Below are 12,689 nucleotides of genomic sequence, written 5' to 3'. Positions count from 1 at the left end.
AAAGTACTTCTTTGCGAATAGTTTGCAAGATAGATCTTGGTCAAGTAGGAATTCAATTTTTAAAAATTTTCTCCCTAGGAAAATGATTTCACACAGCAATCATTATAGTTCAGTGATGCCACAACCTCTTCTAACCAATCAGATCACTTTATCGGCCCCTCAGCCAATTAGTGTGGGCATCGCACATGTTGTCTGGCCTCAGCCTGCCACTACCAAGAAAAATAAACTGTGCCAGAACAGGTTGGTGTTCATATTTTAATTTTCCTCTGCATTTTGAAAATTAATCATTAAAATAAATTTTGCATGTACACCAAAGGGTCACTCTGTTGTATTCAAAATGACCTCTTTGATAGCTTTGTTACAAACACTAAGCCAGCTCCCTTCTCAATTTCTCAGAGGTATTTTGGTAAAACTAATGGAATGGGAGCCAGGAAGAGAGGAAATAAATGCTTTCAGTTGGTAAGATTGTCTTTATTGCCCTTTTGATTTATTAATACCTATAATGTTAGACAATTCTAGACACTCATATCACATTTACCAACAAATTGACTATTTGAATATATGTAAATGCAACCTACGCTGATATTTCTAGATATTTTATATATCACAGACTCATGATCTATATATTAGTTGTGTTATGTATAATCTTGAATGAGTGAAGATTCACATTGTTCATTATAGCAGGCTATCTTAGAAAAATATCATGTATACATTTTGCTTATAAAAATGACTCATTGTTCCTTTGATTGCAGGAGTAATTCTTTGCAGAATACAAATAACCCACAATCAGCATTTATTTCTCCAAAGATAGTAAATGGAAAAGATGTCGAGGAAGTAAGTTGTATTGAAACACAGGACAATCATGACTCAGAAGGAGAGGCAAGAAATTGCTGTGAAACATCAATCAGGCAGGACTCTGATGCATTAGTTTCAGATAAACAGCGGCAAACTATCATCATCGCTGACTCCCCAAGTCCTGCGGTGAGTGTGATCACCATTAGCAGCGACACTGATGAGGAAGAGACATCGCAGAGACATTCACTCAGAGAGTAAGTGCCAAAAGCAGTTTCCTGTGATTCGTTGCATCCTTCAGGAGTGATGATGGCGCCCTCCGGTGCCGTACGAAAAAAAGAGAAAAGCTTTGTGATGTATTGTTTGTCTGTGTCCGAAACTGTGTAAACATCCTGAATAATATTTAGCATGATTATGATAGCATTTTTCTTTTGTTTACGAGCTTTAGATGTTTGTCATTGTAGGTTACTTGTTTCATATCCTTAACTAAATTATGTAAATTTTGGCTGCTTGGGGAGTATGCTCTCATTTTTGACCTTTTTTTTCCCTTCCCTCTTTTACTAGATGTAAGGGTAATCTTGATTGTGAAGCTTGCCAGAGCACTTTGAATATCGATCGGATGTGTTCCTTAAGTAGTCCTGACAGTACTCTGAGCACCAGCTCCTCAGGGCAGTCCAGCCCATCTCCTTGCAAGAGACCCAACAGGTAACTTCAATAGCAGTGTATTTTAAATCTTAGGTCTACTAAAAGCCTATGATTTCTTTTGTTGTTGTTAATGTATTAAGTACCTGGCTATTACCACAGGGGCTTCTCTCTGGATCATAGTTGTTGAACTAGATCACCTTTTGATAAACTCAGGTTTTAAGTAGTAATTTTTTTTATTATTACGGAACAGGAAAAAGTGAGGTACTAATAAACAATTTTGAAGGAATCATTTGTTTTCAAGTGGGTGAGAAAGCCATATTCTCAACTTTCGCTCCACAGACTACTACTGTAACTTGGATGTGGAATAAAGATATACTTTAGCGAAATAAAAAGGAATGTTTTGGGAGTTCCCATTGTGGCTCAGCAGGTTATGAACCTGACCTAGTATAAGTATGAGGATGCGGATTCGATCTCTGTCCTGGGAGCTTCCACATGCTGCGGGTGTGGCCAATTAAACAAAAACAAAGCAAATGCTGTGAAAATTCCAAGAAGGGAAAGGGGGCCAGGGATCAAGGGTCAGGATGAGAAAAGAAATAGGAGAGAGACTCTGGCTACACCTTCAGAGACGTGGAAGAGACCTTTCAGATAACTGGTTAGCTAAAAGGACCCAAATTACCACTAAAGACATAAATTTCACTAGAATTTAATGAGAAATATCTAAGTGGCATGCTTATATGTTTGTACATTTCATTTCAGATATCCAGAACAGTGCTTGTGTAGTGTCGTGATGAAATCTTCTGTAATTTATAAAATGGGATTTTATGAACTGCTACCAAGGATCAAGTGGAAAGGGAAAGGAGGGAAAATGACATGCCAGGAAGGTGTTTCTAGACAGACAGAGTTAGAGTTAGCAGTCTGAATAGGGAATTAACGTGAGAGTCTAGGAAATCTATGAAGAGATGTTTTTGGACAAGGAAGAAGTTGTAATTAGAAATGGAATAATTGAATACGATTCTTGTCAATTTGCTGGAGCCTGGAAATTATTTAACTTTAGATTTAACGTTGAAAAACATTGTTCATAAAACTGCTTTCTTGTCCTAGTATGTCAGATGAAGAACAGGAAAGTGGTTGTGATACTGTGGATGGCTCTCCAACATCAGACTCTTCGGGACATGACAGTCCATTTGCAGAGAGCAGTTTTGTGGAGGACACTCATCAAAACACAGAACTGGTAACTTCTACTGACTCGGAAACCAAACCAGCTGTTTGTACTGTGGTGGTGCCACCAATGGGACTAGAAAATGGATTGAATGCCGATGAGCATATGGTGAACACAGGTAAACTGAGTTTTCTCTATTTTCCTGATTGTGCCCCCACTCCTTTAATGGCATATGGAAGTTCCCAGGCCAAGGATTGAATCTAAGCTGCAGCTGTGACCTATGCCACAGCTGCAGCAATGCTGGATCCTTAACCCGCTGTGTTGTATGGGGATCGAACTTGTACCTCTGCAGCAACCTGAGCCACTGTAGTTGGATTCTTAATCCACTGTACCACAGTAGAAACTCCTGATTGTCCTTTAAAAGATCTTAATTTAGGATTATCAGAGCCAAAGTCATCTATGAATTTCCAACTTGACCCTGCCAATTCCATTGTAGAAAAGATGTGTCTTTTTTTGTCTTTTTTTTTTTTTTTTTTTTTTTTGGTCTTTTGAGGGCCGCACCCGTGGCATATGGAGATTCCCAGGCTAGGGATGGAATCGGAGCTACAGCTGCTGGCCTACGCCACAGCCACAGCCATAGCAACTCAGGATCTGAGCCGCCTCTGCAACCTACACCACAGCTCACGGCAATGCCGGATCCTTAACCCACTGAGCAAGGCCAGGGATCGAACCCACAACCTCATGGTTCCTGGTCAGATTCGTTTCTGCTGCACCACGACGGGAACTACGAAATATCTTTTAATATCATTCAGTCCTTAGAAACCATGAGATCTTTTCTTTTTATTTAATTTTAATCACTGCTGTCTAAAATATCTGAAGATCTATCTGATTTTCATATGAGAAGGAAAAAGCAGCTACTCTAGTATCTTGTTCTTGCCAGATTCTATATGCCAGCCATTAATAAAAGGACGATCTGTTCCTGGAAGATTAAACCAGCCTTCTGCAGTAGGTAATCGTCAGCAAAAATTGACATCAGCATTCCAACAGCAGCATTTGAATTTCAGTCAGGTATGTTTGTGAATTTATGAGTCTTTGGGATTCAAATTCAGCAGTTTTTCAGTTGGAGGGAGAAGATTCTCAAACTGTATTAAATCTTAATAATTGTTTGCCCTTTTCATTATCCCAAGTGTCTTAAGAGTAACTGACTTCATAACAGGATGATTATCAGATTTTCCATAGAACTGGAATTCTTCAGAAAGATTATGTTCTTAGGTTCTCTTAACTAATTTTTTTTTACTGTGTTTGTTTCCTTAGACCCTTTAAATCAGAATGCACATCAAGGGATAGATGGCTGCATTTCTCATTTGTTAGTTGTAGTGGTGTTGAGAGATGCCTTTATTGAGTGCTTTCTATCTAGTCAGTACTGTGCTTGGCAGTTGTATTTCACTTGGGGGTGAAGAAAATCCTGGTTTCGCCAAATGCTGTGTCTATTACCTTGGCCAGGTCTCTTTGACAAGTCTGGACCACAGTTAATGAGAATAATCGCTGTATTGTAGGGTTGTTTTAGAATTAAATAACGTTGTGTACATAAAGTGTTAGCCTTACACATAGTGGGTGCTCCATAAGTGGTAGCTGTCAGTAGTAGTGAGAAGAGCAATAGTACGAGCAGCAGTAGTGGCAATGTTAATATTATAATGGTGTGCAGTAACACTTGTTGAAATGTTAATACTGATATATATATATATATTTATAAATAAAATCGATTGATATTTTCCTCTTCTCTATTTATACTTAGTATATAAACTAAGGTCTGAGATATCCTCTGTGGGTTACCAGTCACAGAATATCTTGCACTTTCCCTTTTTTCTTTTTCACTTGTGAAATGTGTATTCAGTCATTTTGTGTGCTTTTGTTTTGTTTTTGGATAGGTTCAGCACTTTGGATCTGGGCATCAAGAGTGGAATGGAAACTTCGGCCATCGAAGACAGCAGGCTTATATCCCTACTAGTGTTACCAGTAATCCATTCACTCTTTCTCATGGAAGTCCTGGTCATACAGCCGTGCATGCCCATCTGGCTGGAAACGCGCACCTCGGAGGACAGCCTACTTTACTTCCGTACCCATCATCAGCTACCCTCAGTAGTGCTGCACCAGTGGCCCACCTCTTAGCCTCTCCATGTACCTCAAGACCTATGTTACAGCATCCAACTTACAATATCTCCCATCCCAGTGGCATAGTTCACCAAGTCCCAGTGGGCATAAATCCCCGTCTGTTACCATCCCCAACCATTCATCAGACTCAGTACAAACCAATCTTCCCACCACATTCTTACATTGCAGCATCACCTGCATATACTGGATTTCCATTGAGTCCAACCAAACTCAGCCAGTATCCATATATGTGAAAACTCAAAAGAGTATATTGAGGAAGCTCAATGATACAAACATTTGATTAAAAATAAAACATGGTATTTAATAAATATTAGCCATGGCACAAGAAAATTATTTTTGAATCATGTAGACTTGGGTGCAATTTAAACAACTTTGAGCTTTAAAAAAAACTCACTTTTAATGTGTTTTGCACATTTGGTATAACTTGTCTTTGGTCATGTTATCTTCTTATGTAGTAACTCTAGACAGGTGACTTATGGGAGCAGAAGTCCAGTTTTGCTCCTGCTATTTTTTATAAAATTGCCTTCTAACTAGTGCAAGACACGTCCATATTTGGGAAGCCATTCTGTGTACAGACTTAGAGCACCATATGTCAGAAATTCAGCATACGAGTGAATTGTATTATCTGTGTCTTAGTGTATAAATGTTGGGTCACTTACCTAAGAAATTGAGCTATTGTTCTTTACATTTGCATGTGTCTTTGCATGGGCAAAATGTTGCCTAGACTTTGCTCTTAAATGTTGTTCTAATAATCTCAGCTGCATTGTAAACCGTTCCCACACATAGTGCCTTAAATATTTGAGGTTGTTAATGTTATTACTATATATAAATGTTGAGGACTGCAGCACTTAAAATTCAGACCTACTCTTTAGTTTTCTTTGATAGAGTAATGTTCATTTTTGGTTTTGTGTGGTATGATTTCAGGTTGTAGCTGTTTTTTTCTTACTAAGAGGGCAGCATGTTTGCTATAGCTGAATTCTGCTGTCTGATTTTTCAGAATGATCTAGCTTCAAGAAAAGCAAGCAGGTAGTAGTGCTTCGGAAAAATTGAGTCAGTATCTAATGGATAGTTGATATCTGTCACTACACAGCATTTTATATACTGTTAAGTGAAACTGCAATACAATCTAAGTTTATTTTGGGAGTGTTTGCTGTATAATTGGATTTCATAAAATGTTTAGAGATGCAATAGGCATGACTTTGAGTAGATAATGAAAGAAATTGCAAAATGCTCATTGATTCATGATGTGGTTTCATCCTAGCTTGGGCAAACCATGCAGTATTTAATAAATAGTAGCAGAATATTTACTATTGAAGCTTGAAAAGATGTGAGTTCTTTGTGTGCAATTTTTCATTTATGCATGTAAGAGGGTTTTGTTGGGTTTTTTTTTTAAAGTATTTTTACATTGTAGTACTTGTTTTGCTTGTTGGTGGTGTTTGCTTATTTAATACATTCCGTCAGGGACAGAAATTACATGCTTTTTTTTTCCTAGGAAGTGTGACTTGGGTTTTTCCCTCTTTCTTTTTTTTTTTCCTGGTGGTGGTAGTGGTTATGTTTAAATGAAGTTGCTTTTACAGCACCAAAGACTTAATCATCCATTTCCTATATAAAAGGTAGCTACTTTTTGCATAGACCTCAAGTATATTGTAGTGTAGAGGTGGAATTTAAAGGAAGGTATTAAACAGGCTGTGTTTTAGCTTATGGGCAAGTAATAAATTGTATCATTTATCTTGAATGTATCATAGATAAGCTGCTATATAACGATTGCCACTTCAGATAGCTGTGAATTAGGTGATTAACTAGTTGTTATTTAGCCTTCTAATTTCTGTATAAGTCTAATTACATGAAATAGAAGTTGGGGTTTTGATTTTTTACTTTGCTTTTCTGTTTGGAGTGTCATTGTAACTACTGTATTGTAAATGATGGAAAATAATTGCATATGTTATTTTGGGGTGTGTTATTTGCATCAGTATTTTATCTCTTAATGTTCGTGCTCATCACTGCATATAAAAAAACTTGGATGTATCAATGTAACTTAATTTTTTATTTTCATACTGGCAATGTAGACACTTGAGAAAGCTGTATCTTGCAGGCTTGACTTAACTTTTTTTCCTTAAAAATCTGGAATATAATCTTATACCATTTACTGGAATAAACAGTACAAAGCATTTGAGTGTAAAACTTTCCAAATGTTTTGGATTTACAGCGTTTCTTTGATAAATGAATTGCATACCACTAGTACAGCTCTAGTACAGCATTGACAATAAGCTAATAATGGATAAACTTTTCTTTACTCCATTAACACAAGCAGTGTTTTATTTAATAATCATCAATGAAATAAATGTGCCTGAAGTTGATTTTAAAAATTACAGTATTAGATCATAAAATAAAAACCAGCAGTACGTTTTTAGTCACACTGAAAATGAAGGACTTAATTTTCCCCACAAGTTTCAGTGGTTTTTAGTAATCAATTCTATGCATTTTATATAAATAGAAATATATATATTACACATAAAAGGAGTAGCCTAAGATTAATTTAAAAGGTTATTTACAGATCGTAAGCTTATGGAGTCATTATGTAAGGGAATTGCTGCCCTCCACAGCCTCCAAAAAACACAATTTTGTTTATCTGGTCCAGCAGATTCCTGGTATCTGCTCACTTGGTGGAAAAGAATCAGTGCTGGCAGTGGATGTTTCAGAAACACCAAATGCAAAGGATTGATTGATGTTTGTACCAGATACAAAACTGGCGCGCGGTTTTCTTTTTGTTCAGGGCCATGTTTACTACCCTGAAACGTTGTGTTTTCTGTATTTCAATTCCAAGATTGAGATGTCTTGTTAAATTGACAATAAATGGTAAACTTCAGTGTTTTCATAATACAGTAGTCCTGTTTGGTAAAGGCATACCTGAGTTAAGTACACTGTTCTTAACTGATTCTAATCATGGACTTTTTATGTGTTTTAAACACATTGAGAAAAACCGCTCAAGATCCTGCTAAGGTCTAAATTTAGCATATTGACAAAAGAATCTGGATTTATACCCTCTTTAAAACCATTTTTACCAGTTTTCTTTGGTTTTAATGCTTTCTTAAATAAAACACTGCATGACTTCCAAGTTGCATATTTGCATAGTAGTTTAATTTGCAAATTATTTTTAATCAAATAGCCTGATATTTTGTTTGTTTCTTTCAGGGTGTTTAAATATGTTACTGTAGTAGCAAAACTTTTTCATTTTAAAAATCTCTACTACTAATTTTAAAGTTGGTTTGTGTTAAGTAAGAGTTAAATCATACACTGCAAGGTGTAGAAAGATTTGTTTTAATAAACCCAATGACATAGATTTGATTACTAAGTTTGAACTGTTAACTGTTTAACAATTTTAGACTTGTGGCTTTCTTTCTTTGGTTTGTTTGTTTTTGCTTTTACTTCTATGCTACACTAGTTTGCCATGTAGCAATTGCACTGTGCAATATTACAATAAGGACTGGGAAAATTTTTATGGATGTAATGTCTATTACGGTTTGCGATAGTATTTCTCTCTAGTTCTCAGTGATTTAAATGTGACCAAGCCTTCTGTACTTTGTCACAAAAAGCGGGTTTTCCAGGTGACTATTTTGGTGAGTGTCAAAATAAGAATTTATGGTGTATTACTGTCGATTCACTTTGAATTAAAAAATATATATTGCAGCAAACAGCTTGTTGACTTTTTTTCTGCCCCAGTACCTTCTCAGTCTCGCTCAGTAAAGTTTTAATTGAAGTGTATTGCGTGTGGGCACTTTGGTGTCTGGCTTCTTTATGTTGAACATTTTGTTCGTAAGATATAGCCGTGTTGTGTATCGTTGTGGTTCGGTTATCCCCATTACTGTATAGTATTCCTGTGTGCATGTGTACTAATTTGTCTGTTTTGTTGATAGACGTTTGAGTTGTTTCTACTTTTTGTCTTCTAGGAATAGTGCTGCTCCAAACATTTTTGTTCATACCTTTTGGTGAATACATAGGCTTTTTCTTTGGGTATATGTGTAGGTCTGGAATTTCTGGGTCATAGAGGATACGGATGTGTCACAGCTTTAGATGTTACAAGCAAGATTCCAAAGTGGTTAAAGTAATTTATACTCATCAGCCATGTATGAGAGTTCTAGTTACTTTCTTTACATCCTCACACATTGTATTTTTTGTGTCTTTTGATTTAGTCATTCTTCTGCTTGTGAGTTGTTCAAAATTATGTGACTATTTAGCCCAAAACACTGATCCTACATATAGGTGAAATCCAGATTTCGCAGCGTACTTGAAGTTAAAGTTGGCTTCTTGAAAATATTAGGAAATATTCATCTGTTTAAATGGATCCAGAAATATAAAATATTTTTTCCCTAAACACATTAAAAAAAACGCTGAGCAACACATTATAAACCATTCAGCTAGTGCCTAGCACAGTGCCTGGCACATAGTAGGTATGTCATGTAATATTTTCCATGTTCCAAACACTGTTTGCTAGGCATATATCAGTGGGCAAAAAAAAATTCTTTTTCTCTTACAGATCCTTTTTTTGTGGGAGGGAAAGAAAGTAAGTTTAGTTAGGGTAAGTAGAATGAAGATTAAGTGACTGGGGGTGGGGTGTGTGCTAGGAAATGGCACTGTGAGAAGGTGACATTTGAGTTGTGACAAGACGAATGCTAGTCAGCCATGCAGGGGAAGAGTATTTCTGGTAGAGGGAGCAGCAAGTACAAAGCCTTAAGTCAGGAATGGGATTTGATATGGGCAGAACAGGAAAGTGGCTTGTGAGAATAAGGGTGTGAGTGGGGAGCAGAGTTAGAATTTAGAACCAGAGGGGGTGGGAATGCAGGCTTTTTGCCAAAGAAAGGAGCCTAGATTTAACTTCAGGTATTCATGGGAAGCAGACACCATGAGCTGGCTGTCATGGAGGATGGTTGCAGGGCTGGAGTAGCAGCTCGAAACCCGGAGAGGAGTTGTTGAAATGGTCCAGGAAAGATGATGGATGCCGGTCCTTTGTCAAGGCACTTGTTTGTATCACAAGTATTTTCTCCCAGTCTGTGGCTTTTCCTTTTGTTTTCTTCATGGGGTGTTTGAAAGAGCAAAAGTTTTGAATTTTGATTAAGTCCAAGTTACTTATTTTATGGTTTGTGCTCTTTACATCCTAAGAAATTTTTTGCCAAGCCCAAAGTTGCAAAAACTTTCTTTTGCTTTCTGCTAGGAGTTTTACATTTTAGCTTTTATTAGCTCTGTGGTCCATTTCATGTTAATTTCTGTGTCACATTTTTTTGTTTTAATGGCATTATCTTATCTGTACTTTTCCCTAAATAGAAATATGGTTATTTGAAATGAAAAAGTAAGATGTTAATGTTCAGTATTTTTTCTGTCATAAAGATAAAACCTGATCGGGAATTGCCGTCAGGGTACAGCCGAAATGAATCCGACTAGGAACCATGAAGTTGCAGGTTTGATCCCTGACCTCACTCAGTGGGTTAAGGATCTGGTGTTGCCATGAGCTGTGTAGGCTGGCCACTGTAGCTCCTATTAGACCCCTAGCCTGGGAAACTCCATATGCCGCAGGTGCGGCCCTGAAAAGACAAAAGGAAGAAAAAGAAAAAAAGATAAAACCTGGTTATATTACACTTGGAAAATGGAGAAAAACAGAGTTTTTTGCCTAACTCAGAAAGTGTTCCGTTGTGGCTCAGTGGTTAACAAATCCGACTAGGAACCATGAGGTTGCAGGTTTGATCCCTGGCCTCACTCAGTGGGTTAAGGATCTGGTGTTGGCCATGAGCTTCGGTGTAGGTCTCAGACGTGGGTCAGATCTGTCGTTGCTGTGGCTCTGGTGTAGGCCAGCAGCCTCCGCTCTGATTCGACCCCTAGCCTGGGAACCTCCATATGCTGCAGGTGCGGCCCTAGAAAAGACAAGAAAAAAAGTGTTCCAGCCGTTAAAATAATGTAAGCAATTTTAGATCTTCAGTTTTATACTTCAGTTTATAACATGATCATTTTGCATGTTGAATGCCAACGCATGAAATGTAGAAGCAATCAGCTTTATTCTACGTTGCTTATTTCTTCAGTGACTGGAGAATCCAGAGAATTTACTTTCTTACCACGTCAAATTTTTCTACTTACTGTAGACCATTTAAACTATTTTTTTTTTCATTAGGAAGGAATCCAAACTGAAAAAAAAAAAAAATAGCACAACGAACACACATGTAACTGTCACCTGGATTCACTAGTTGTTAACATTTGCCACATTAACTTTAATCTCTGTATATGTAATTTTAAATTTGAAACTTTTATGGATAACCATGACACTTGGCCCCTAAATACTTGGCAAGCATGCATCTGTTTATGAGAGTAACATTCTTCAGTTAATCACACACTATTTAATACCTAGCAAAATCAACAATTTTATAGCATCTAGTTTCCAATCCATATTCAAATTTTCCCAGATGTTTCAAGAATGTCTTTTACAGTCACACCCCATCCACCTCCCCCTGTCTCCCACTAGGAGCCAGTCAGGATTCATCCGTTGTGTTTGGTTATGACATGTCTGTGACTTTTTAATTCAGAAGAGACTTCTTTTTGTTTTTAATGATATTTTGGGGATAGTTCAGGCTAGAATAGCCTATATTGTGTGTTTGATTGTTTCTTTATACTAATAGTAGCATGAATTTCTGTACAGTACAAAGTTGTGTCTTGATTAGGTTCAGTGTTTGCTCATTTGCAAGGATTGAAGGAGTATTTGTGCCTTATTGTTTCACGTTAAGGGACACATAATGTCAGGTCATCCATTATCAGCTATGACACTAGAAAAAAGAGATTACTAGAAAATCTCTCCATTGTTGTCTGTGGAGTTGTCATCTGTGGGGTTAGTACTGTGGCAATATCAGTAATGTTTTGCTTATTGGCTTTAGTGTCCATTGGTGATCGTTGTCTTGGTGTAAACGGGATTGCAAATGGTGATTTTCAATTCATCGCTCCTACTACATTCTTTACCTGGCATCATTTTTCTATAAAGAAAGGCTTTCTGCCTTTCTGTGCTCCCTCCCGTTTCTCTCTGTGTCTCTGTCTCTGTCTTGCTTTCACCATTATGGATTCATAGATTTTGCTTTTTCTTTTCTTTTTTCTATAAGCATTTTTTATTACTCAATGAATATATCACACCTGTAATTGTACAGTGATGCTTTTTCAATAAGTTAAAATTACTAATGGCCTTCATGATTCTCAAATCTTTTTTTTTTTTTTTAGGGCCGAACCCATAGCATTTGGAGTTTCCCAGGCTAGGGGTCGAATCAGCTGTAGCTGCTGGCCACAGCAGCACCAGATCTGAGCCACGTCTGTGACGTAGACCACAGCTTGTGGCAAGGCCAGATCCTTAACCCACTGAGCAAGGCCAGGGATGAAGCCTGCGTCTTTATGAATGCTAGTCAGATTCATTTCTGCTGAGCCATAACTGGAAGTCCTCAAGTCAGTCCTTTGATATTACCACATTAGTCTCTGAATGTTTCCTTGTTTTCTGGCCCAATAAGGTATCTAGGGTTCATATTGTGTTTTCCTGCCTTGTGTCTGGAATTGGCCATTACTCCAAGGAGCCCAGGTTTCACAGGACCCAGTTGAGTACTGTTTATGATAGAGAGGCATTTCCTTTGTCTTTAATTGTGCTGTCCAGTTAATGGTGTTATAAGCATTGCTGACCAAGATTAGTCTCCTCTGTTTAGCTTTAATCCCGTGTCCCCATTACTCAAGCTCGATCTGACTCCTGTTTCTGCAGAGAGATGCTGTTGCCCAGTGACTACTGCCCACCTTTTTAAACCATCTTGTGACTCTGTCTTGCACACTGACTGCAAATGACCAGGGAGAAGGAAGAGTGACTTATTTTAGAGGGCACGAATGGAAAAATTTACCTAATAAATGCCACTTTTAC

The 12,689-nt window shown here is 37.5% G+C and overlaps 1 protein-coding gene across 10 annotated transcripts in view; it reads left to right on the top strand.

Moving 5' to 3' along the window:
• The window catches only part of HIPK3 (homeodomain interacting protein kinase 3), a 105,802-nt gene extending 97,342 nt beyond the window's left edge, over positions 1-8,460 (top strand). For 5 of the 10 annotated variants that reach the window (XM_003122898.6, XM_005661033.3, XM_021083203.1 and 2 more), the window contains exons 11-17: positions 79-240; positions 397-459; positions 753-1,049; positions 1,357-1,497; positions 2,539-2,774; positions 3,537-3,664; positions 4,525-8,460. In XM_003122898.6, coding sequence (XP_003122946.5) covers positions 79-240; positions 397-459; positions 753-1,049; positions 1,357-1,497; positions 2,539-2,774; positions 3,537-3,664; positions 4,525-5,001 — 1,504 coding nt within the window. In that variant the 3' untranslated portion in view covers positions 5,002-8,460. The remainder of the gene's footprint in view (positions 1-78; positions 241-396; positions 460-752; positions 1,050-1,356; positions 1,498-2,538; positions 2,775-3,536; positions 3,665-4,524) is intronic. The other 5 variants (XM_021083205.1, XM_005661035.3, XM_021083206.1 and 2 more) reach the window with 1 other exon arrangement.

The sequence above is a fragment of the Sus scrofa genome, chromosome 2, assembly GCF_000003025.6.
Source record: "Sus scrofa isolate TJ Tabasco breed Duroc chromosome 2, Sscrofa11.1, whole genome shotgun sequence".
Lineage (NCBI taxonomy): Eukaryota > Metazoa > Chordata > Mammalia > Artiodactyla > Suidae > Sus > Sus scrofa.
This window is presented reverse-complemented; position numbering and strand designations above follow the sequence as displayed.